This window comes from Rhinatrema bivittatum, chromosome 6 (assembly GCF_901001135.1).
Source record: "Rhinatrema bivittatum chromosome 6, aRhiBiv1.1, whole genome shotgun sequence".
Classification (NCBI taxonomy): domain Eukaryota; kingdom Metazoa; phylum Chordata; class Amphibia; order Gymnophiona; family Rhinatrematidae; genus Rhinatrema; species Rhinatrema bivittatum.
Window position 1 is genome coordinate 340012719 of NC_042620.1, and position 27349 is coordinate 340040067.

The 27349-nt window shown below is 44.8% G+C and overlaps 1 protein-coding gene across 1 annotated transcript in view; it reads left to right on the top strand.

The window, feature by feature from the left end:
• FMR1 (fragile X mental retardation 1) overlaps window positions 1-26157 on the top strand; it is a 172367-nt gene extending 146210 nt beyond the window's left edge. Inside the window, exons 13-15 of the mRNA XM_029607747.1 lie at window positions 5026-5205; window positions 9874-9959; window positions 25741-26157. Of these exons, the coding sequence (XP_029463607.1) occupies window positions 5026-5205; window positions 9874-9959; window positions 25741-25902 (428 nt within the window). The 3' untranslated portion in view covers window positions 25903-26157. The remainder of the gene's footprint in view (window positions 1-5025; window positions 5206-9873; window positions 9960-25740) is intronic.
• The last annotated feature ends 1192 nt before the right edge of the window (window positions 26158-27349 follow it).

Genomic DNA, 27349 nt, shown 5'->3' on the forward strand with positions numbered 1-27349 from the left:
TGGGGTGCCTAAGTTTTGGACGCCTAGGCATTGGAACGCCTAGGTGTGAGACACCTAAATATTGGACGCCTAAGTTTTGTACGTCTTGAATTTTTGGATATTAAAAAAAAAAAAAAAAGCTAAACACATGCCTTCAGCCACTGCTTAGGCGCACTGTTGGCCATAATGGCGCCTATGCCTAAGTGTCTTTCTCTTGGTGCTGCCTGTGATATTCGGGCATCTCAGCCAGGATTGCCCGCTAACTTGGGTCAGGCTGTTTGGAGGCTCAGTGAGATTTGCCTTCCTCTTATTTCACTAATCCTGGCTCTTCCTGGCCGGATATAAGATTGGGGCAGACATGGTGACTGAGCTGAAGAAAAATCCCATTTTGGTTTCCTTGCATAAGGCCTCTTGTTTTTTCCCTGTGATGGAAGCCATTCAAGAATTAATTGATCTTGAATGGGGCACCCCAGAGGCTAATTTCAAAGGGGGCCAGGTTTTGGAAGGCCTGTATCCTCTGGATCGGGTGACAAGAGAATGTTTGTTTTCTGAAGGTAGATTCCCTGGTATGTGCAGTCTCCAAGCTGACCACTATTTTTGCGGCCTTGAAGGAAGCTCATTATAGAAGGATTTAGTCTATCCTTAAGCAAGCATTTGATGCAGTGGCAATGACCTTGCAGATTGCTTCTTGTTGTTCCTTGTTGGTTCGATCTTGTTTGCTTCTCTCCCAGGTGGTCGATGCCTCTGAAGTGACCCCCAGGGCAGATATGGAGGCAGCTGCTGCTTTTTTGGCATATGCGGGCTGTGATTTGGTCCGCTCTTCAGCCAGAGGAGTGGCTTCCATAGTAGCAGCCAGGCATCAGTTATGGCTGCAAAATTGGTCGGCCAATGCGACTTCCAAGGCTAACCTTTCCAAATTGCCCTTTAAAGGCTCGCTTTTATTTGGGAGCAAGTTGAAAAAATTGGCCAGTAAGTGGGGCAAATCTCTGGTTCCTCATTTGCCAGAGGGATAAGAAGCAGACGCCACGCTCTTTTAACATGAGAGATTGTATTAGGGTTCCAGGTATTTTCATCCCTATAGAGGAATGACCCTTCAGAGAACGCGACCTTTTGGTAGATCTCAGTCCTTTCATCTCCAGCAGTCTAGAAGGGGCGCGGGTTCCGGTAGTGGAATCTCCCAACCTTCCCAATGAAGGTTTGCCGACCCACCCCCAGGAAAAGGAGATAGAACACTTCTCTCTCTTCTATCAGAGGTGGGTTGAGATCACATTGGATCCATGAGTCCTGAAAATGATACGAGAGTGATATGTGCTGGAGTTTTGTAGTGTTCTTCAGGACGTGTTCATGGTGTCTCCCTGCCACTCACTGCAGAAGAAGCAGGCAGTGGAAACTTCATTAGCAAGGCTCCTCAGTCTGAGGGCTGTGGTTCCAGTGCCCAAGTCTCAAGAAAATACAGGGCGATATTCTATTTATTTCATGTGCCCAAGAAGGGAGGGTTCCTTTCATCCCATCCTGGATCTCAAAGGTGTCAACTGTCATCTGCGAATGACACATTTTCGCATGAAGACATTGCGCTGGGTAATAAAGGCCATTATCAGTTTCATTTCAGCTGATTCTGGATCGCTGGAGTTCCCTGTTCCTAGACCTTCTGGCAACTTTTCACAGTGCGAGAGTTCCATGATTCTTCAGTTGCAGGAGAGATCTGATGTCATTGGGGATTGATGCCGTAGTGCAGGAGTGGCCAGAAGACAAGTTGTTGTATGCTTTTCTTCCATGGCCCATATTGGGCAGGTTGATTCGAAGGATCGAGTGCCACAGAAGGATGGTGCTCGTGGTTGCTCCGGATTGGCCCAGGAGACCGTGGTGTATGGATTTGCAGAGGCTCTTGGGGGGACTCACCCCTTCGATTTCCGGCACACAGGAACCTGCTAAGTCAGGGTCAGGTTCTTCACAAAGATCTGACTCTGTTTTGTCTTACGGTATGGGCCTAGAAAGGGCTCAATTGCTGAAACGTGGATATTCAGTTGCAGTGATTTCCACCTTGCTTAGGGCTAGAAAATTCTCCACCTCCTTGGCTTATGTGCGAGTTTGGCAAGTGTTTGAGGTCTGGTGTGAAGATCTGGGTACTCTTCTTCATTTGGCCAAGATCCTGCTCATTTTGGAATTTTTTTCAGGATGGCTTGAAGAAAGATTTGGCCCTCAATTCCTTAAAAGTACAAGTAGCGGCTCTCACCTGTTTCAGGAGCCAGGTGAATGCTGGTTCCTTGTCGGCTCATCAGGATGTGGCCTATTTCCTGAAAGGAGTGAAACATCTTCGTCATCCTTTGAGGTCTCCAGTACCCGTATGGTATCTTAATTTGGTGTTGGATTTCTTAGGGATCCTATGTTTAGACAGACGCATAACCTGTCCTTGTGGTTTCTGACCTTGAAAATGGTGTTTCTTGTGGCAATTTATTCTCCGCGGAGAGTTTCCGAGCTGCAGGCCTTGTCTTGCCTGGAGCCCTTCCTCCAGGTGATTCCAGGGGTGGTACAACTGCCTACTATTCCTTCCTTTTTACAGAAAGTGGTCACTGAATTTCACTTGAATCAGTCCATCTCCCTGCCATCTCTGATGCAACCCTTGGATGTCAAGCGGCATATCCGGTATATGGAGGTTACTGAGCCTTTATGGAAAACAGATCACCTGTTTGTTCTTCACAGCAGTGCTAAACAAGGAGAACTGGCCTCATGGGTTACAATAGCTCGCTGGATTAAGGAGGCAGTAATGGCAGCATACATTGATTCTGGCAAGCTGTTACCTAGTCAGGTTAGGATTCATTCCTCTTGGGCTCAGGCAGTATTGTGGGCGGAGGTTGGTTGCTATCTCCCGTTGACATTTGCCAAGCTGCGACATGGCTCTCCTTTCACACCTTTTCGAGGTTTTATTGTTTGGATGTGCAGGCCCGGGAGGACACAGCCTTTGCACGCGCAGTTTTGTCATGGCTTGTTCGAGGTTGTTCAGATAGTGCTCTGAGATTGTTTTTGGCAAGTTATTAACTGGAAATAAATACTGTTCCACAAAATTGTAGGAAAGAGATGGTTTCCTCTCTTTAAAGAATAAGTGCTTAGACTGTAGGTTATGTAATAACTATCACCCTATTTCTAATTTGCCATTTTCTGCCAAGGTTTTGGACAAAGTTGTGACTAAACAAATTTCTTCCTCCTTAGAAAAGGAGAAAGTGTTGGGTCCAGCTCAAGCTGGCTTTAGAAGAGGGTGCAGCACAGAAACTTTATTGTTTTATTGATGGATGAAATACTCCTTAGGTTAGATAAAGGGGAAAATGCAGTTTTGATCCTTTTGGATCTCTCTAGCACATTTGACCTGGTGGACCATTGTTTACTGTTACAACAATGTAAGTTTTTAGGATTGAGAAATAAGGTATTAAAATGGGTTGATAGTTTTTTACAAAATAGAAAACAAATGATTGTATTTTATGGAGAAATCTCTAGTGTGAAGGAAGCAAAATGGGATATACCTCAAGGTTTCAACCCTTTCCCCATTATTGTTTAATATATTTTTCATACAGTTCAGGTAGTTAGTTTGAGATGCTGGTTTTAGTACATTTATCTATGCTGATGATGTGCAGGTATTGGCACCAGTAGATACAGATGTGGATGACAATTTTTGTACATAAATCTGTTTGAATTGGTTATTTCAGTGGTTGAAAAGTAGCAAAACTGAGGTTCTTTGGTTAGGAATGGGGGAGGTTCAAAAAAGAATGAAATTGAATGATGTAAAGAAGTAAGACTCTGGCATAATTTTGGATTCAGATTTGTGTTTAGAAAAATGCATATCGCAAGTGACATGCAATATTTATCTGAAAGTAAAAATGGTAAGACAGCTTAGATCTTTTCTGGATTGGAATTCTTTGAAAACTGTAACTTATGCACCTATATTATCCCACTTGGATTATTATAATGCCTTTTTGTGGGATTACCAGTAAAATCATTGCGCAAGCTACAGGTAATTCAAAATACTCCTGCGCGCATATTAACCGGGAGCCCTAGAAGTTCTTCAGCAAGGCCGTTGTTGTTTAGCCTGTATTGGCTCCCAGTGAAACATACATTGTCCTTGCATGCCCATGTCCTCCACACTTAAAAGGTAAATTAAAATAGTACAAAGCAGGTAGGAATCTGCGCTGGACAAAAAGCACTTCCTCAAGCTACCAAGTGTCAAGGCTTTTCGCTAGAAGTGATTACAAAACATAAGAACATAAGAAATTGCCATGCTGTTCAGACCAAGGGTCCATCAAGCCCAGCATCCTGTTTCCAACAGAGGCCAAAACCAGGCCACAAGAACCTGGCAATTACCCAAACACCAAGAAGATCCCATGCTACTGATGCAATTAATAGCAGTGGCTATTCCCTAAGTAAAATAGCCATTAATGGACTTCTCCTCCAAAAACTTATCCAAACCTTTTTTGAACCCAGCTACACTAACCACATCCTCTGGCAACAAATTCCAGAGCTTTATTGTGCTTTGAGTGAAAAAGAATTTTCTCTGATTAGTCTTAAATGTGTTACTTGCTAACTTCATGGAATGCCCCCTAGTCCTTCTATTATTCGAAAGTGTAAATAACCGAGTCACATCTACTCGTTCAAGACAGGTTGTTTACAGTAGGGATTCCTACCCTATGGAACTTGCTTTTGAATCTGAAGGCGGAAAAGGAAATTTTGAAAATCTGTAAAAACTTAAAAACATGCCTCATGACAGGGGCCTTTAGTGATAAGTAATTAAAGTAAGTTAATATGGCATTTTTCTATCTTGAAAAGAAGAAAGGGAAATTTTGAAGTTCCATAACAAACTAAGACCATTGCTCATGACAGTGGCGTTCAGTGACTCAGTAGTTGGCGACTGTATTATTATTTTATGTTTGATGTATTTTATGTTGTTGTTTAATTGTGTTGTAAATCGCTTTGGAGATTTGATCTAGAAAGTGAATAATGAATAAATTATAATGACTTAGTTAAAATTATAAATTAATTTCCATGTTTTGTTTTTGGCAGGAACAAATTCTGAAGCATCAAATGCTTCTGAAACTGAGTCGGACCACAGGGATGAACTTAGTGATTGGTCATTAGCTCCAGCAGAAGAAGAACGGGACAGCTATCTTCGAAGGGGAGATGGACGAAGACGTGGTGGTGGAGCACGAGGTCAAGGCGGAAGAGGTCGAGGAGGTTTCAAAGGTTATTAAAGATCTAATTTTCATTGCAAAAGAAATACAATTTATTTAGAAATGATCTTTGGACCACAGTGTATTTTATTTTGCTTTAAAAACTCTTGCTCCATCTTCTATGGCCATGAGGTCTTAGATTGCATAAGCTTTATTTCATATTCTTTTTTTTTCTTTTCCTTTATTTAGATATAGTTCACACTTTTTTATTGGTAGCACAAGGCAAGTTACATACAGATATAGTAGGTATTTTCTGTCCCCAGAGGGATTATAATCTGTTTGTACCTGATTCAAAGGAGGGTGAAATGACTTGCCTAAAGTCACAAAGAGTGACAGTAGAATTTGAGCCCTGGTTTCTCTGATTCTTAGTATGCTGCTCTAACCACTAGCCCAAGGGTAGCAGACTTTGGTCCTTAAGAGCCATAAACAGCCAGGTTTTCAGGGTATTCACAATGAATATGCATAAGATAGATTTGCATGCACTGCCTCCATTGTATGCAGATTTTATCTCATGCATATTTATTCTCCCAGGACAAGCAGGATGGTAGTCCTCACATATGGTCTCCCTTCAGTCTCTTTTTTTTTCCGTGCTGCAGTTTGCCTCACATTTAGGAGCTCTGAGATTTTTCTCACAACTTTTCCTCACGGAAACACTTGAAGATTTACTTCACAAATAATTTCCCTACACGGAAATTTGCGTACATTTCATCGATGCTCAGTGAGTACTATGCCCTGTTCTCCGGTCGGTTCATGTCACCTTACTATCGATTCCCCTGGATTACCAACCGAATTGTGGCCCTCTTTTCTCCCTATGTCTATCACCCTCGGTCCGCCCCACGATGCCTGCGAGTGTCCTTGCTGCAATCTTCCACCAGGTTCATTGGGGCTAGAGGGATTGTGACATCCATGGTTCCCGTTTTGGTCGCCGTTGATGTTGCCAGGGCCGCCGTCAATGCCTCCATCGATGCCCTCGACTGAAGAAAACGCTCCATACTTAGGGTTCTTAACCTGAGCCCCGTGTAATCCTTGCGCGAGAAACAATGCCAGGAGCAGTAGAGGCACAGTGACCATCCGTCACTAATACAATCCGGGACAGCGAGGGCATGTTCCTCTGTGCTGGAGAATGACCGGGCCGAGCACCAATCCACTGTGGATACATAAAGATCACACAAGTCTTCTAGTCAGAACTGTCTACCCTTCTGGGCGCCAGGACTGTGGAACCTGTGCCTCAGGCACAGCAGGGCAGAGGGTTCTACTCCCACTATTTTCTCATTCCAAACAAATCAGGCGGCCTCCGCAATCTCAACAAATTTCTACAAAAAGAAAAGTTCAGGATGGTGTCCTTGGGCACCATGCTTCCCTTTCTGCAAAAAGGAGATTGGCTCTATTCTCTGGATCTTCAAGACGCTTTCGATCACATTCCAATATCCCCACATCACCACAAGTACCTGCGTTTGCTAGTGGGACATCAACACTTTCAGTACTGGGTCCTGCCTTTTGGACTTGCCTCGGCACCCCGTGTATTTACAAAGTGCCTAGCAGTGGCTGCGGCCCATCTACGCAAGAAAAGCATACACGTCTTTCCTTTCCTGGACGACTGGCACATCAAGAGCCAATCCAAGCAAGGAGCTCTCGACGCGCTCAAGCTCACTATCAATCTGCTACACTCTCTGGGATTTCTCATCAACTACCAAAAATCCCAGCTGACTCCATCTCACCTCCTGACTTTCATCAGAGCAGATTTGGACACCACAATGGTAAAGGCCTTCCTGCCCAATGACCGAGCCCACCAGTTACGTTTATCGCTTCTCTGGTGGATGAACAAAGTCAACTTGCTAACAGGTCTACCCTTTCAGCAACCAGTTCCGCAAATAACTTTGACCACAGACGCATCCAACTTGGGTTGGGGAGCTCATGTGAACAATCTTCAAACTCCAGGTACTTGGACACAGCTCGAAGCAACGTTTCAGATTAACTTCCTAGAGCTTCGAGCTATACATTATACTCTATATGCGTTCAAGGACTGCCTTTCACACAAGACAGTACTCATACAAACAGACAACACAGTTGCAGTGTGGTACTTGAACAAGCCGGGCGGCACAGGCTCTTATCTCCTCTGCCAAGAAGCCGCGCAAATCTGGCCTGGCCCTTGCACTCCATGTATCTACTTATCTGGCAGGCATGTAGAACATGGTAGCAGATCGCATCAGCCGACAGTTCCATCCCCATGAGTGGTCTCTGGATTCTGTGGTAACGACCAGAATCTTCCAACACTGGAGTCAACCAACAATAGACCTCTTTGCATCCGAACCAAACCACAAAATGGAAAGATTCTGCTCCCTGCACAGGCAACAAAACAAGTTAGCCATCGATGCCTTTGCTTGCTCCTGGAACACAGGCCTCCTATACGCGTATATCCCGATACCGCTGATAGCCAAAACTCTCGTGAAGCTACAACAGGACAAAGGGTCAATGATACTCATAGCCCTGTATTGTCCTCGACAAGTATGGTTTCCCATGCTTCTCGACCTCTCGATCAGAGAACCCATTCGCCTGGGCTCAGCGCCCACTCTCACACCTCAGAACCCAGGCATGTTATGCCATCCGAACTTTCAAACCCTATCCCTCACAGCCTGGATGTTGAAAGCTTGATACTGCAACTGCTCAACCTTTCAACTGATGTCCCTCAAGTGCTTGTAGCCTCACGAAAGCCTTCCACACGAAAATCCTATCGTTCTAAGTGGAAAAAATTCATCACGTGGTGCATGCAAAAAGGTATCGACCCCTTTTCCTGCCCCATGCTATCTCAGACTATCTCTGGCACCTTTCAGACTCTGGTCTCCAGACTTCTTCGGTGAGTGTACACCTGCATGCTATCTCAGCGTACCACAAAGGCGTTGGGGATGCCTCGGTAACAGCGCAACCCCTTGTGAGTAGGTTTATGAGGGGCCTACTGCAACTTAAGCATTCTCTACGGCTACCAGCACTGAATGGGACCTAAATGTAGTACTTACAAGGCTCATGCGCTCCCCGTTTGAGCCTTTGCACTCCGATGTTAAATTTCTCTTCCTAGTAGCCGTTACATCTTCTCAAAGGGTTAGTGAGTTATAAGCACTTGACACTCACCCTATACAAGGTTCCTACATGACTGAATGGTCCTATGTACTCACCCTAAATTCCTTCCCAAGGTGGTTACTGACTTCCACTTGAATCAGTCTATAGTCTTGCCCACCTTTTTCCCAAAGCCTCACTCCCACCAGGGCAAGAATTTTACACACCTTGGATTGTAAACGTGCACTTGCATTTTACTTAGACTGCACTGCAGTCCATAGGAAAATCACCCAGCTCTTTGTTTCTTTCGATTAAAAACAAATCGGGAGTTGCAGTGGGCAAGCAAACTCTCTCAGCAGACTGTATTGAATTCTGCTATGAAAAAGCAGGCCTTCCTCTCCAGGGACAAGTGAAGGCGCACTCAGTAAGAGCCATGGCAACCTCAGTAGCATACTATCGTTCAGTACTGATTGCTGACATCTGCAAAGCTGCAACATGGAGCTCTCTTCACACATTTGCAGCTCATTACTGCCTGGACAAGGAAGGACGTCAAGACTCTGCATTTGGCCAATCCGTCTTGAAGAACTTATTCCAGTATAATCCCAACTCCTTCCACATCCAGTCTAATGTCATTTTCAGGTTGCCTCATTTTTCCCAACAGTACACCAGTTGTTGTGCCTGTTGCATAAGTTGTACGCGGTTGGTCCACACAAATATGAGTCAGCCTGTAGCTTGCTAATCACCCACATGTGAGGACTACCATCCTGCTTGTCCTGGGAGAAAGCAGAGTTGCTTACCTGTAACAGGTATTCTCCCAGGACAGCAGGATGTAGTCCTCACGAAACCCACCCGCCACCCCATGGAGTTGGATCCGAAACGTTTTATTATTTTATTTTTTCGCTCGCACCTTTTGCTACAAATGGGACTGAAGGGAGACCCTTGTGGCTGCAGGGATCATGGCATGTTGGGCATGCTCAGTGTGCCAGTCAAAAGTTCTAGAAACTGACAGGTTTTCTGTGAGAGGGCTCCATCCAGTGATGTCACCCACATGTGAGGACTACATACTGCTGTCCTGGGAGAACACCTGTTACAGGTAAGCAACTCTGCTTTGTGGGTATCCTGAAAACTTGGCCTGTTCGTGGTTCTTTAGAACCAGAGTTGGCCACCCCTGCACTAAGCTGCTATTCCATACCCTTTTAACGTTAATATAAGAATTAACTTCCTTTTTAATCCTAATTGGGAAATGCTGGATATCAGGTTATTGTGCTTTTTTATCATTGAGTTTTAAGATTTATTTATGTGGTGTTCTATTTGAATATTAAAAAAAACCTTTTGGTTCATTATAGTTGCAAAGCCTGTTATACTTATTTCCGCTAAGCTTGAGTGTTCATTTTTTTTTAGTTGGGGGGGGGGGGGGTTCTGCTTTTTCCTTTATTACTAGAATTTAGGAGTGCCTTAGAAATCTCTATTTAATGTTCTGCACACTGATTGCTGAGTTTTCTGTAGGATAATAATGGAACTGTTTATTTCTCTAAATTAAATTGATACTGTGCTTATATGACACAATATGAACAAAAGTAGGTCACATTTTCTCTACTTGATTAATAATTGCTGCATCATGTGTTCATAGTAAATGATGATCCATCACGAACAGATAACCGTCAGCGTAACTCAAGAGATACTAAAGGAAGGACAGCAGCAGATGGATCACTACAGGTATATTTATAAATATGTGCATATAATAGTTTTTTCTTTAAAAGGGGGGAGAATAATTTGAATATGTTGGAATCTATAGGCATATGAAATTACAGTTCTGTTCACCATCAACAAGAAGGCATGAATCAGCCGAAACGTGTGGGTGATGTCATCTGACGACGCCAACACGAACCCCACAATTGGTAATATCATACTAAGCATGCATGGGGAGTTCCCACATGCACACATTGCCTCGTGAGCCCTTTAGGTTTTTTTATCTGAACTATGGTACAGATATGTCCAAGTCTTTCAGTACTTTGATTTTAACCATTTTTCAGTCTTTAAATGGTTAAAATCAAAGCACTGAAAGACTTGGACACATCTGTAGCATAGTGCCTTATTTTATGTTTATTTTTGCATTGCCTTGGGCAGGCCCTCAACAGAACGTTTTAGCTCTACTCAAAAAAAAAAAAAGGTATGGAAAAGCCCAAGATCAAGAAGAACACAGTCGGTAGTTTTAAGGCCTGCATTTGTGGCCACTATATGTCCATCACTGATATGTATTCCTTTTTCTATCGTTGAGAGGACATGGATCATAACAACTTCAACTCCTAAAGAAGTGGTCGGATGTCCCTAAGGGAGCAGAAGTTCCATGCCTGGAAATTGGAGGCTCTGAGTTATGCACCATCAAGTAAGAGACTGAAGCCATGGTGCAAGGCTGAACAGCAGAAGTAATCCTCTTGAAGGAAAGAATTGCTGTCAGATTCTAGCGCAAAAAGTTGAGATTCCTTCTCCCTTTCATTCCCACAAGCACAGGAAGGTTTCCCCTATCTGTGGGGCTAGTTCTCGATCTGTCACAGGTCAAGAGTTGAGAGTGGTACGGAAGCTAGTGAAGGCACTGAGAAGAGTGCCTAAACAACATAAGAGACCACCCCCAGGGCCTTCTCTCTAGGCACCAAAGAGAATGTTGGTACAGCCCTCTGCCAGAGTGAACTCTTCATTGATGCTGAGGTGGGAGATTTAGTCTCAGCAGCACAGGGCCACCATCGTTCATGGCATGGAAGACTCCCATGGAATCAAGTCATCTATTTTACCCAGATCCCGCACTGACAAGTATGCTTTGCATATCATCAATGCAGAGCATGCAATCTAGGGTGCAATTATCCCTCTTGGTGCAGCAGGCCATGGTGTCTTCAATCATGATAAAGCAGAGCACCTAAACACGTTAACCTAAGAGTCCCACTGCTGGGACTATGGTACAAAAGAGGTTTTATTGACCCTAGGAATGAAACATGATGCTGTTCAATAGGTGGTATGAAAGCAAATGGCACAGAGCATCTTGGAACCAGCCAATTCTGCTGCAGATGCAGCAACCATAATGAGTTTTTCCTCAGCACTGCCAGCATCCTTTAGTAGTTATGAGAAGGATGTCTCTCCTTTTTACCTCTAGTGCAGAGGATCCCTCAGCTATTGGGAGTCCAATTGTCGGAGCAGGTTAAGAATTTATTTGCCTCCTTAAGCCCTGAAGATTAGAGAGGGAGGTTGGATTTTCTCCTAAGATGGAGGAAATATTGCACATAATAGGGCTGTCCAAAGTCCTCTAAAATTGTGTGCTTCCTCAGGGGCTTCCAGGGGCTTTACCTCTTCTAGGGAAACCACTTCATGAATTGAAAGGGGAAGAAGTGTACTCTGTTCATTCTCAGTTCCTGCTAAACATCTCTGCATCAGACCAATGAAAGCCACTCTCACCATTGTCAGGGTAATGACTCAGCATTACCCCCATGGTCAGGGGAAGGGGGAGGAAGATTCCATAATGATTCCTTCAGATCTCTTATTGGATTTGTAGCAGTATACCTCTGATCTCTGTTACTCTTGTTTTTGGATAAACTGGCTACGGTTCTGTCCATCAGTTTCTGGAAAGAACAAGACCCATGAACAGATGACTTTGGGCTTCAGATTCTTCAACCTCGAGGAGTATGTGCATACATTCCAGTGCACATACTCCTCGAGGTTTTGCAGATGAGGATGTTGTGGACACCAGCATCATGCCTATTGGCAGCCTCAACAATGCAAAACTTGTCTGTACATGCCAGGTCTTCAGTGGGTCCTCTGAAGCCAGTTAAATCAGCTTTTTAAATTGTTAATCCACCCAACCTCTTGAACTCTCAAAATGAGCATCCCTTCAGTGGAGAAGGATCCTGGAAGTTCTAACTGGGGGTCTTTCATTACGGGTTCTAGCATACCAAATACCCTATCTACCAAAACCTCCACCAGGGGTTGGGGAGCACACACTGGTGCTGCATGGTCCTTAGTCTTCTGTAAATTAATCTCCTGGAAATATAAGCTATCTGTTATGCTCTAAAAGCTTTATCTCACCTGTTCTTGGGAAAGAGAATCTTGATCCAGATGGACAATCAAGTGACTATGTTCTATGTAAACAAGAAAGGTGGCACAGGCTCATATGGCCTTTGCAAGGAAAGCCCTCTGAATCTGGCTATGGGCCAGTCATTACAGAGCCCATGTCCAAGCAGCCTACTTACCAAGAATCCAGAATACATTGGTGGACCATCTCTGTAGAGTATGTGGCCGTAGAAGTGGTTCTTGGATCAAGGAGTCTCAGATGACGTATTCATTTGCTGGGGAGCCCAGGACTCGACCTGTTAGCTTTGGAATTGAAGTTGAAAACTGTTATGGTCATGAATCCAAGAGGCTAGAGATCACCTCCAATGCTTTTGTGCTAGACTGGAGCTCAGGTTTACCCTATGCCTATCTTCCAATTCCTCTCATTGCCAGGACTGTCCAAAATATCCTTCAGGACAATGCAAAGGTCATTCTCCCAGGACAAGCAGGATGGTAGTCCTCACATATGGGTGATGTCATCAGGCGGAGCCCTATTACGGAACACTTTTGTCAAAGTTTCTAGAAACTTTGACTGGCACACCGAGCATGCCCAGCATGACATGATCCCTGTGTCCACAGGGATCATGTCATGCTGGGCATGCTTGGCCCTTCAGTCTTTTTTTTTTTTCCGCGCTGCAGTTTGCCTCGCGTCTAGGAGCTCTGTGAGATTTTTCTCACAACTTTTCCTCACGGAAGCACTTGACATTTTACTTCACAAATAATTTCCCTACACAGGTCTCACACTCGGTGAGTACTATGCCCTGTTCTCAGGTCAGTTCCTGTCACCTCATTATCAGTTCCCCCGGGTTACCAACTGAATTGCGGCCCTCTTTTCTCCCTATGTCTATTACCCTCTGTCTGCCCCATGATGCCCGCGAGTGTCCTTGCTGCAATCTTCCACCGGGTTCATCGGGGCTAGAGGGATTGGGACATCCACGGTTCCCGTTGCAGTCGCCAACGATGCCATCCATGCCCCCTTTGATGCCGTCGATACTATCGAAGCTGCCATCGATACCTCCATCGATTCCCTCGACTAAAGAAAACGCTTCTTATCCCAGGACAAGCAGGATGCTAGTCCTCACATATGGGTGACATCAGTAATGGAGCCCTATGTACGGAAAACTTCTTTAAAAGTTTCTATGAAACTTTTGACTGGCACCAGAGTGCCTACTGAGCATGCCCAGCATGCCATGATATTCCCTGCCACAGGGGTCTCCCTTCAGTCTTCTTTTTTCCGCGAAGCAGTTAGCCTCGCGGTCTCTAGGAGTCCTGTGGAAATTTTCCACAACTTTAACTTTTGAAAAAAAAAGTTTAGAAAACTTCAGCCGCAAAGGGTCTCCCCTTATTAAACACCATCGCGGTAAGTTTTTGGATTTTCGCGGTTCCGTTCCGTTTTCTGACAACTTTGTTGTCCCTGGTCATTGGCCGTCGACGGCTGTCCGGCCCCAAAATGGCTTCAGGTTTCAAAAAGTGCCCCAAGTGCACCAGGAACATGTTCATTACGGACCCTCACCAGGATTGTGTCCTCTGTCTTGGTGAATCCCATGATGTTAAGGCTTGTCCCTTATGTGCAACCATGACATCAAAGGGCCGTCGTCTCCGACTAGAAAAAATGGAGCAATTGTTTAAAATACAGCTTTTATCAGCTCCATCTACCTCAACACAATCGTCTCCGGCTGGGTCGATTCGAAAAGTCGTGTTGAAAAAGTGTCTACCAGGTGAGTCGGGAGATGCTCCTTTTTCCTCCCCCTCACCATCGTCCAGGGCATCACATCGGGCAGTGAAAAAGCCCGCGAAAAGGAAAAGCATCGCCATCGCCACCGTAGGCCGCATACGGCATCTGCTACCTCGATACCCGGCAAGCCATCGACAGAAAGCAGTGCAACTGCTAAGAAACCTCGGCTCCAGGATCAGGCTTCGGAGCCATCGACAGGGCGATCCCCGCCGATTCCGGCGCAGGGAACCGTGCCTCCTCAGGGCCCTGAGGAGGTACCGGCATCGCCATTACCGCCTCCCCCCATGTGTGCTCTGTTTTCACCATCCATGCGGGCGGAACTTGATGTATATATATGTCAAGCGGTCAGAGACGCATTCATCGAGGCGATGCCACGATCTCAGCCTTCTACGCCAGCGATGCCATCGACACCGATTCCGATGACATCGCCCGTTCCAGCACCGGTACCCTCGATGCCGATTCCGGCCGTACCATCACCACAACCATCGATGCCGCCGGTTCCTGCGTATGGACCGCCGATGCCGTCGATTCCCATTCGGCCGCCGGCACAGATAACACCATCAATGCCAGGTCAAGAATCCTCCATTTTTCAACCATTAATGGATAAATTGGATTCACTAATTCAAGTTTTTTCTACTTCACCTCAGGGTTTGGATTCAGATACACTTCCAGAACCAGTACCTGGTCCATCAGGGGTTATCCCACCTATGAGACCACATACACCACTATCTGAGGTTCCTTTTAAGCCTCTTAGACCATCAGGTCATCCACTGGATACTGGTACTGACTCAGGGGACGATATCTCATCTGAAGAAGATATCTTATCTGAACCTTCACCACTAGAAGACAGAAGGAAATCACCCCCAGAAGATCTTTCCTTCTCTAACTTCATCAAAGAGATGTCTGACACTATTCCATTCTCGCTCCTTTCTGAAATAGACACTAGGCAGAAGACCTTGGAGGTCCTTCAGTTTGTGGATCCTCCTAAAGAGATACTAGCTATTCCAGTGCACGAAGTCCTGCAAGAGCTAATGTACCGGATGTGGGAGCACCCTGGCTCAGTGGCAGCAGTTAACAAACGAGCTGATGCCACATATCTCGTCCAACCCATTCCAGGGTTTCAAAAATCTCAGCTGCCATACCAATCTGTAGTGGTTGAATCAGCCCAGAAAAAGGCTAAGAGACTGAAACAACATGCTTCCACACCTCCAGGCAAAGACAGTCGTTTCCTAGACAGTTTAGGAAGAAAGATCTTCCAAGGAGCAATGCTGGTCTCACGGATAAACTCCTATCAATTATTCATGAACCAGTATCAGCGTGACCTGTGGAAACAGGTTGAAGCTCTTTCTCAACAACTTCCAGACCAGTTTCAAGAGGGTTTCTTCCGTCTCGTGCATAAGGGCCTAGAAGCAGGCAAGCACGAGGTGAGAGCCACTTATGATTGCTTCGAAACGGCCTCCCGTTTATCAGCCTCGGGTATCACGGCTCGGAGATGGGCCTGGTTAAAATCCTCTGAACTTAGGCCAGAAGTGCAGGAAAGGTTAGCAGACCTACCTTGTCTAGGTGAAAACCTTTTTGGAGACAAGGTCAAGGAGGCAGTGGTGACCATAAAAGACCACACAGAAACCCTAAAACAATTGTCTCAACTTCCTCAGGAGACACATCAACCTTCTAGGAGGCCTCCTAGAAGAGAAGTGAGAGAACCATATTATCGCCCTCGACGATACTACCCTCCTGCTACCAGAGCGAGACAACCACGCCCTTCTCAGCATTCTCAAGTTAGACAGAGGCCTACTAGGCCCCAGCAGCCTGCGCCAACTGCATCCACATCAGGCTTTTGAAAACCACCCAGAGAGCAGAAGCCCTTCTCGAAATCCTCTACCACACATACCAGTCGGAGGTCGAATAGCTTATTACCATCAAACTTGGACCTCCATCACAACAGATCAATGGGTACTCTCAATTACAGCTCAAGGGTACCGCTTGGATTTCCTCACTGTACCAAACGAAAATCCTCCTCTTTCATCTTGGACAGTGACTCATCACTCCACAATCCTGCAAGCAGAATTGTCCACCCTTCTGAGAGCCAGGGCCATAGAACCAGTTCCCAGGCCTCAGTGGGGCAGAGGATTCTACTCCTGATATTTCCTCATTCCAAAGAAAACTGGGGGCCTACGTCCTATCCTGGACCTCAGAAATCTCAACAAATTTCTAAAGAAAGAAAAATTCAGGATGGTATCGTTAGGCACCATGCTACCTCTTCTTCAAAAAGGAGATTGGCTCTGCTCTCTGGATCTTCAAGACGCTTACGCTCACATTCCCATTTTTCCTCCTCATCGACAGTACCTGCGATTTCTGCTGCAAGGTCAACACTTCCAATACCGAGTGCTACCATTCGGCCTAGCCTCAGCACCTCGAGTGTTCACAAAGTGTCTTGCAGTAGCGGTAGCACATCTTCACAAACAAAGAGTGCATGTATTTCCTTACTTAGACGACTGGCTCATCAGGAGTCAAACACAAAGCGGAGCTCTCACTTCTCTCCAGCTCACAATAAATTTGCTTCACTCCTTGGGATTTCTCATCAATTACGAGAAATCCCATCTCACACCATCTCACCAGTTGCAGTTCATAGGTGCAGATCTCAACACCATCACAGCAAAAGCTTTTCTTCCAAGAGACCGTGCTCAAACGCTCGTTCTCCTAGCGCACTCTATTCGCAATCAGTCTCGAGTTACAGCTCATCAGTGCCTCACCCTACTCGGACACATGGCCTCAACAGTTCACGTCACTCCCATGGCCAGACTGACCATGCGACTAATGCAATGGACACTCAAAAGATCAGTGGATTCAAGCCATTCAACCATTGTCCACTCCCATTCAGATAACACAAGACCTGAAATCTTCCCTTCTCTGGTGGACATCAACGATCAACTTGCTCAAAGGCCTACCTTTCCAGCAACCAGTTCCACAAGTGACTTTAACTACAGATGCATCCACCTTGGGTTGGGGAGCGCACATTGGTCATCTAAAGACACAGGGCACGTGGACAAAGCAAGAAGCCTCCTTTCAAATAAACTTCCTGGAGCTTCGAGCTATACGCTATGCACTACATGCGTTCAAGGACTGTCTTTCACACAAGACTGTTCTGATCCAAACGGACAACACAGTAGCCATGTGGTACATCAACAAACAAGGAGGAACAGGTTCCTACCTCCTTTGTCAAGAAGCAGCTCAAATTTGGGACTGGACCCTAGCACACTCAATTCTTCTACGGGCCACCTATCTAGCGGGCATCCACAACACAGTAGCGGATCGCCTCAGCCGTCACTTCCAACCACACGAGTGGTCTCTAGACCCAGCGCTAGCAACCAAGATATTTCAACGCTGGGGTCAACCAACAATAGATCTCTTTGCGTCCCATCTGAACTACAAAGTGAACAATTACTGCTCACTCCTCTGGCAGCAGAACAGCCTGCCAAAGGACGCCTTTGCTCGCCATTGGAATTCAGGCCTGTTATATGCGTATCCACCGATACCGCTCATAACCAAAACGCTAGTGAAACTACAACAGGACAAGGGGACCATGATACTCATAGCCCCATATTGGCCTCGACAAGTATGGTTCCCCACACTTCTAGATCTCTGTCAGGGATCCAATTCGCCTGGGAGTAGCTCCCAATCTCATAACTCAGGAACAGGGTCAGCTGCGCCATCCCAACCTTCAATCCCTGTCCCTGACAGCATGGATGTTGAAAGCTTGATCTTACAACCACTCAACCTTCCAACCACTATATCTCAAGTGCTGATAGCATCACGTAAACCTTCCACTAGAAAGAATTATTCCTACAAATGGAAATGGTTTACTTTGTGGTGCACTCAGAAAGCACTAGATCCTTTCACTTGCCCCACTACCTCACTACTAGATTACCTATACCATCTCTCAGACTCTGGTCTTAAGACTTCATCTGTAAGAGTACATTTGAGTGCAATCTCAGCTTATCATAACAAGCTGAGAGACACACCTATCTCTACACAGCCTCTCGTCAGTAAATTCATGACAGGCCTAAATCACATTAAACCTCCAGTTCATTCCCCAAGCATACAATGGGACCTGAACGTAGTATTAACCAGACTTATGCGTTCTCCATTTGAACCCATAGATACCTGTGACCTTAAATAACTTACTTGGAAAACTGTATTCCTCATAGCCATTACATCAGCTAGAAGGGTCAGTGAACTACAAGCTTTAGTCACATACGAACCTTTTATGAAGTTCCTACATGACAGGGTGGTCCTCCGTACTCATCCAAAATTCCTTCCAAAAGTAGTCACGGAATTCCACCTCAATCAATCTATAGTTTTACCAACATTCTTTCCAAGACCTCACTCTCACCAGGGTGAAAGAGCCTTACATACCTTGGACTGTAAGCGCGCACTGTCTTTCTATTTAAACCGCACTACAGTCCAAAGGAAATCCAGTCAACTATTTGTATCCTATGATCCAAACAAACCTGGTAAACCAGTGGGTAAACATACTTTGTCAAATTGGCTAGCAGATTGCATACAATTTTGTTACGAAAAAGCAGGCCTTACTCTTCAAGGGCGAGTAAAAGCACATTCTGTCAGAGCGATGTCAACCTCAGTGGCGCACCTTCGCTCTGTACCTCTTCTGGACATTTGTAAAGCAGCAACATGGAGTTCTCTTCATACTTTTGCAGCTCACTACTGTTTAGACAAAGAAGGCAGACAAGATTCAGCATATGGACAATCTGTCTTAAAAAACTTATTTCCAGTATAACCCCAACTCCTTCTACATCCAACCTGCTGTGATTTCGGCTGATTCATTTCAACAACGATACTTCACTGTTGCTTCACCTTAAAATGACTCAGCCTCTAGCTTGCTAATCACCCATATGTGAGGACTAGCATCCTGCTTGTCCTGGGATAAAGCAAAATTGCTTACCTTGTAATAGGTGTTATCCCAGGACAGCAGGATGTAGTCCTCACGAAACCCACCCGCCACCCCGCGGAGTTGGGTCCGATACGTTTTACTATTTTATTTTTGGCTAACGCTAATTGCTACAAAACAAGACTGAAGGGAGAACCCTGTGGCAGGGAATATCATGACATGCTGGGCATGCTCAGTAGGCACTCTGGTGCCAGTCAAAAGTTTCATAGAAACTTTTAAAGAAGTTTTCCGTACATAGGGCTCCATTACTGATGTCACCCATATGTGAGGACTACATCCTGCTGTCCTGGGATAACACCTATTACAAGGTAAGCAATTTTGCTATACTTCGGGATCTCAACCAAGGCTCCGTGTAATCCTTGGGCAAGAAACAATGCCGGGAGCTGTAGAGGCATGGTGACCATCTGTCACCAATACCACCCAGGACAGTGAGGGCATTTTCCTCGGTGCTGGAGAATGACCGGGCCAAGCACCGAGGAAAACATCATTACTGCCACGGTAACCGACCGTCACTGGCGCTATTCTGGACACCGGTGTCAGTTTCCTCTGTGCTGGAGAATGACCGGGCCGAGCACTGAGGGAAACATAGTCGCCGGCACTGATACCGCACCGGCATCAATGTCCATTGAGCCAGTTGCGAAGCGAGCCTGGGTACAAGAGTCTCCATGCTCCTCTGCGCCCAAGGCACCAAGGCGTTCCCCACTGACACCGGTGCCGGGTACTGAGCCAACACAGATTCATGTGGAAGTGCCAGTAACGCCTAGCCTATCTCCCCCTGTAGCTGCGCTACCTATACCAGCTTCCAGGGAGGAGATGGACGTCCTCGTCCATCAGGCTGTCCTCGATGCCTTCCGGAATCTACTAACACCGCAGCCATCGATATTCGTACTGCTGAGGCACCACCTCGTTGTGGCACCTACCAATGACAGCCTAAGCCATTGCCGCCGACTCGTCCTCCTGGGCCTCCACGGACCCCTATACCTGTCCCGGGATCCTCGAAGGGCGATGGGCATTCTAATCCCGCTTTGGCACCGATCCCATCGAGACCTAAGTAAAGGACGCATCTAAAACCATCCCTTTCGACCTGGTCACTAAAAAGGACCAGACATTTTCAGGAGGGTCTAGGTCATAACATCTTCCAAGAACTATATTGGTGTCACATATTGCTATTTACCAGCTATGTTTGACACAACACCAAGGGAACCTCTCTGCCATCCACATGAAATTCGAGCAACATGTGATTGCTTTGAAATGTCCTCCCGTTACCAGCAATAAGACTCCATCCTAGATAGTAACCTGGCTTACGGCCCCTGATTTACGGCCCAAAGTCCAAGATAAACTGCCTGATCTGCCATGCACCGCAGATAATCTCTTCATGCACAAGGTCCAGCAGGCAGTGGCTCAATTGCAAGACCACCGCGAAACACTGCGACAGCTCACTACGTTTCTTGACAGCAAAGAGGAATGCTAGAAGGGCCTTTTACCACTCACGCTCCCGCCTGAGACCAACTGATATCCAGATCACACCAGTTCCGCCAATCGGGCAGGTTCCTGGATTCTTCAACCTTGCCAGAGAAGAGAACGGTTCATCCCGTTCATCTCTCCCGCCTCCCAGAACAGAAAACCATGGTATACCCCAGACCTAAAGGCCCTCAAACAAGACCTAAGGAGAAAAGAAAACACTTGGCGAAGAAACCCATCCTCCTCCACATTAGCTGCCTACAAATCCCTTCTTAACGCTTACAGAATCACCATCCTCAAAACAAAGAAAGACTTCTTTGCAAAAAAGATCCATCATTTCATCTACGACACCAAAGCTCTCTTCGCATATGTTTCGGCACTCTCTAAGCCAGCTCCCCCTACCATCCCAGATGACCTTGCACTCAACAAAGCTACGGAACTTGCACAATTCTTCGAGGAAAAAATCATCAACCTAACCGCCACTTTGCACACCCACCATGGAATACCTACTCACACCCTCCCTTCTTTACCAAAACCGAACTCCACGATTGATGCGTTTGAGCTAACTTCATCACTCGAAGTTGAAAATATCCTCAAAAAAATAAAACCATCTTCACATCCTTCAGACCCGATACCAACTAACCTGCTCTTCAACATCCCAAACACCATCTCCAAGCCAATTTCAGATATCATTAACCTTTCCCTATCCCAAGGATCGGTACCAGACCCTCTTAAGCTCGCGATTCTCAAACCTATTTTAAAAAAACCAAACTTACCTCCTACAGAACCGTCGAGTTTCCGTCCAATAGCCAACCTTCCCATGATAGCAAAAATCATGGAAAAAATAGTCAACAAACAGCTATCAGAGTATCTTGAGGAGCACAACATTCTCTCTCCCATGCAACATGGATTTCGTAAAACACGCAGTACTGAAACCCTGCTCATTTCTCTAGCAGACACTATACTACTAAACTTGGAAAAAGGACAAACATATCTTCTCGCCCTCCTGGATCTGTCTGCCGCCTTTGACACCGTGAACCATAACATCCTGCTCGATCAACTAACTAACATAGGCGTCAAAGGCCCTGCCCATGATTGGTTCAGATCCTTCCTATCCAATAGATACTACAAAGTCAGGATCAACAATAAAGAATCTCCCCCTGTTCGCTCCAACCAAGGTGTCCCTCAAGGATCTTCCCTTTCTCCAACACTCTTCAACATATACCTTATACCTCTCTGCCAACTACTCACTAGACTAAAACTTTCCCACTACCTCTACGCGGGTGATGTCCAAATCCTCATCCCAATCAACAACTCTCTTCAAAAAACATTGAACCACTGGACCACCTGCCTCCAAGAAATTAACCAACTACTTGCTACACTCAACCTGGTCCTAAATAGTGACAAAACCGAAATTCTGATCATCTCAAAGGAAATCCTCAACAAACCCCCAACATCACCATCCCCAACTCATTCGGTCAACTCAACGATCAAACCTTCTCCTTTCGTTAGAGATCTAGGCGTGATCCTAGATAATCAGTTCAACCTAAAGAACTTCGTGAACACCACAGCGAAAGATTGTTTCTTCAAATTACAAGTGCTCAGAAATTTAAAACCTCTTCTTCACCTACAAGATTTTAGACTGGTATTGCAATCCATCATACTCTCAAAACTAGACTATTGCAACTCCCTTCTGCTCGGACTCCCAGCTAACACCATAAAACCACTTCAAATGGTTCAAAATTCAGCCGCTAGGATCCTCACCAACACCAAAAAAAGAGATCATATCACCCCCGTCCTTCAGCACCTCCACTGGCTTCCCGTCAAGTTCAGAATCCTCTTCAAAGTCCTCATGATTATCCATAAAGCTAAACACAACTTCACATCCATCGACACCACCATTCAATTCACACCTCACACCTCATCCAGACCCATTAGATGTGCCTATAAAGTCACCCTGTTTGCCCCACAAGCAAAATCAGCCATAAGAAAGAGGGCCCTCTCGACAGCAGGACCCCATCAATGGAACACATTGCCACCAGACCTCAGGCAAGAACAATGTCCATCTTCCTTCAAAAAAAGACTTAAAACATGGCTATTCAGCTTAGCCTTCCCGGACTCCTAATGCTATTCTTCTCATAACCCAGATCCCAGCCTTTATAGTCTCATAGCTCCAGCATCCTCCGACTGTTTAATCCCCCTCTCATCCCTCCGTAATTGGCTCACACCTTATTTCCCACCCACCCTCCATAGCTTTCCACAGATACATACTTAAGAGAAATTAAGTAACCAAAAGTTAATTTATACGATATGTTATGTTCTGCTTAATACATATTAAGTTTACTATTTATCATGTTTATATTAAGATATATTCTGCTTTATATATTAGTTTAAAAATTCTGTTCATATTTGGATGCCTCCTTAGTTATGCTGCTCTCTGTTTATATTTTATATGTTATATGTTATCTTCTATTTGTTATATGTAACGCTCTCTAGCGAATTTTGTGGTTATCATGTAAACCGGAGTGATCTGTATTCGTACAGGAACTTTGGTATAGAAAAATTAAAAAGAAATAAAAATAAATAAATAAATCCCACTGAGTACCAGGGCTCGGGATACCATTCCCTGGACGCAACAAGGCAGAGGATTTTAATCCCGCTATTTCCTACTTTCAAAGAAAACAGGTGACCTCCACCCATCCTGGACCTCAGAAATCTCAAGAAATTTCTTCAGAAAGAAAAGCTCTGAATGGTGTCTCTCGGCATCATGCTTCCCTTACTACAACAATGGGGTTGCCTCTATTCTCTGGAATTTCTATAAGCTTCATAGTGAGTCTACAACATTTTCAATACCAAGTTCTACCATTTGAACTACCTTCGATAACTTGTGTATTACACCAAATGCCTATCAGTGACTGCCGCTCATTTACAAAGAACAGCAGCATTCACGCGTTTCCTTACCTGGACAACTGCCTATAAGGAGTCAATCCAAACAAGTAGCTCTAAATTCACTATAAATCTACTAACTTTGGCTGGGATTTCTGATCAACTACCATAAATCCCATAGGAAGAAGATCTGTGCACTACAGACGCAACAGCCTTCCTGCCCAACAACCATGCAGACATCCTATCAAATGCTCCCCATCTCTGCGCGCATGCAACATAGCGTCAGCCCATCAATTCTTCCATTGCTGAGCCACATGGTTTCCACGATCCACGTCACTCCTATGGCCAGACTAGCCATAAGAAAAACTTAGTGGATTTTAAAATTTCAGTGCTCTAAGCCTTTCAACCGCTTTCATCCCTGATCCATATCACCGATGCAATAACCAAATCCTCAGATGATCTTGGCAACGGTCGCATGCAATTTGGGTTGGAGAGCTTGTATCAACACCCTCCAGTCCCAAAGCGCGTCGACTCCGCTCCATGAAAAGTCTCAGATCAACTTCCTGGAGCTTCGAGCCATGTGTTATTCCCTTTATGCCTTCAAACACTGCCTCTCACACAAAACTTTGTGGATACAGACAATATAGTGGCAATGTGGTATTCGAACAAACAGGGACGCACAGGCTCTTATTTGCTCTGCCAGGAAGCTGCGCAGTTCTGGGCCTGGGCCCTTGCACACTTCATGCATCTCCGGGACACTTATCTAACAGGCATACCGAACGTACTAGCAGACCATCTTAATCGTTGTCTCCATCCTCACGAGTGGTTTCTGAATCCATGTGTAGCGAGCAAAATCTTCTGGCACTGAGGTCAACCAACCTTCGACCTCTCTGTGTCCGAATTGAATTACAATGTGGACAGATTCTGCTCCCTACACAGGCATCGAAATGCGTTAGCCATGGACGCCTTTGCTTGCCCCTGCAACAAAGGCCACCTATATGCATCTCTTCCGATATCGCTCATAGTCAAAACTCTCATGAAGGGTACAGCAGGACAGGTCTTCAATGATTCTCATAACCCTGTGCTGGCCTTGACAAGTATGCTTCCCCCATATTTCTCAACCAATCACTCCAGGAACCAATTTGCCTGCCCACAGGGTCAAGCGTATAACACAGACTCACTGATATTCTGAGGTACTTGTAGCTTCACGAAAACCTTCCACACGTAAATCTTACCATTCGCAATGGGCAAGATTTACCCAATGGCGTGCACAAAAAGGTATTGGCCCCCATTTCCTGCCCCATGCATTTCTATTAGGCTATCTAGGATACCTTTTGGATTCTGGTCCCCAGACATCCTCTGCACGGGTACACCTCAGTTCCATCTCATCATACCACCAGGGAGTAGGGGATGCCCTTTTAACGGCTCAACCCCTTATGAGTCGGCTCAGTCCGGTAGCCGGCTGCCAGTAATCAAAATGGCGCCGACGGCCCTTTGCCCTTACTATGTCACAGGGGCTACCGCTGCCATTGGTCGACCCCAGTGACATAGTAAGGGCAAAGGGCCGTCGGCGCCATTTAGATTGCTGGCAGCCGACGGCCCAAGTCCAGGAGATCGCTCCCGGACCCCCGCTGGACCACCAGGGACTTTTGGCAGGTCTTGGGGGGGGGGGGTTTGTAGTAAATTAATTTGGCAGGTCTGGGGGGGGGCAGGAGGGGGGAGGGTTTTGTTAGATTTTTATTTTTTTTTATAATCGCTCCATAAGACGCAGACATTTTCCCCCCACTTTTGGGGGAAAAAAGTGCGTCTTATGGAGCGAAAAATGCAGTAATTATTCTCCCTATAAGACGACACCTGGCGTATAAGACGACCCCCGACTTTTGAGAAGATTTTCAGGGGTTAAAAACTCGTCTTATACGCCGGAAAATATGGTAATTGTTTCATGAATGCTTGAACTGTATGTTATGTTAAGTGCATTCAGATTTCTGACTTATTTATGATTCACAATGCATATATTAAACAGCATAGCTGATATTACTGACTCTTAGGGAATCCCATTATCTTAATGGGAACAAGAGATTTAACTTGGTACAAGTGGGAAGTCCAACTATTAATTTATTAGTCTGTCTTATGCACAGTGGAACTGATCAGTCTGCATAATATTCATGTATTGATCATTGTAATGATCATTCTGCCATCTTAATGATTTTTTTTTTGTGAATATTTTAGATTCAGGATACTTAAATATACATTATGAAATTCTTCAGATTGCTTGAAATTTGCTTTATGGACAAACTTACTATGGCTATGTCTACAAAATAAAAATGAGCATTAACTATATCTAATTTCAGATCAGAATTGACTGTAATAATGAAAGGAGTGTGCATAATAAAACTTTGCAGAGCACATCCAGCGAAGGGAGTCGGCTGCGCACGGGTAAAGATCGAAATCCGAAGAAAGAAAAATCTGAGAACATTGATGGTCAGCAGATGGTGGTTAATGGAGTACCCTAAACTGCATAATTCTGAAGTCATTTCCTACACCGTTTCCATAATTCTTATTCCACATTAGAGAAACCTGTTAGGCCAAAGACAAATAGTAGGCAAGACGGCGCAGGGCATGAATGGAAGAAAGTTCTTGATTAGCCTTATTTTATTAACATCGGCTATGAGCAGTGGTTTCGGATTAAGAAATAGCAAAAATGTCTGCATAAAAAAATATGAGAAAATTCTTAAAAAAAAAAAAAATGCTTTCAAGTACATATTGCACTTGACATGAAAGGTTTTTTTTTTTTGTCTCTTTTTTTTCCGTTTGTTTCAAAAATACTGGGCTGTGTGTTGGTATTCTTGTGTTCAGTTATACCATTTTAAGGCAGCTGGTAAAAATCATTGCTAAACTTCAACGTTCAGAACAAATAGTATTTGCAGTAATAAGAATGGGCTTCTGTTCTCAGTTTATCTTACAAGTTCTTCATGAAATGTTTTGTCATTTCATGTCCCGTGTCAGTTCATGTTGTCTGCCCACTCTTTCAGTATTTTAGTGGGCCCTGAAATGTGTGATATAACAACTGTCATTTTCATTAGCAAAAAAAAAAGTTGTATGACCTGTGCCTTTTTTATATCTTGGCAGATAGGAATATTATATTTGGACGCAGAAATCAGGGAAGATGAGTTGGAAACACTAAATGTAAAATATATGTAGCAAACCTTGTCGGACATTAGGACTTTATAGAAGAATGCATGCTTTCCATAATTTTTCCTTACAAAAAACATCAGTCTAGGCAGTATAAAGGATAGGAAATTTGTTTTGCACTGAAGATTTAGCAATTAGTAATACTAAGAAGAGTGTAATTTGTTTTTATAGACACGTCAAGTAAGCAGCTTTTAATTTGTAAGAAACTACGTACTCTTATTTGACTGAAAGGGATGTATCTGTTCACAGGATAACATACAATGCCTGCTGTGTGGCCTGAAATATAAAATTATAAAATAACATTTATAACCTTTATTTCAGCCTCCCAACAGTTTTCATATTCTTTGCATAATTTTAATTTCTGGCCGAACTTGGGGGAAGGTGGGAAGATTACCTATATTGAACTGATGCCCTGGATGGTATGGGCCGAGCAGAAATGGCTCATGTGGAAGGCAGGTCAGATATGGTAGAAGTTTCTGAGGTGCAAGGTCAGATTTATCAGCAGGCTTAGTAGGCATCAGAGGATATCCTACAGAGTGGTGCATAACAAAGGAAGAATTTAGAAATTGTATTTTTTTTTTTTTGCTTTTTTTTAATATTGTTTCTGATCATGAATGAAATGTACAAGGCAAAACTGTGACAGCCTTCATTTTAAGCTTGTATTTTTCTTACCATTATTCCACTAGGGTGCCACTGATCATGTACAGAACTGTACAGACCTGACCCTGCCTCTGATGTATGTTGTGACTTTTGTTCGTCTTTTTGCTT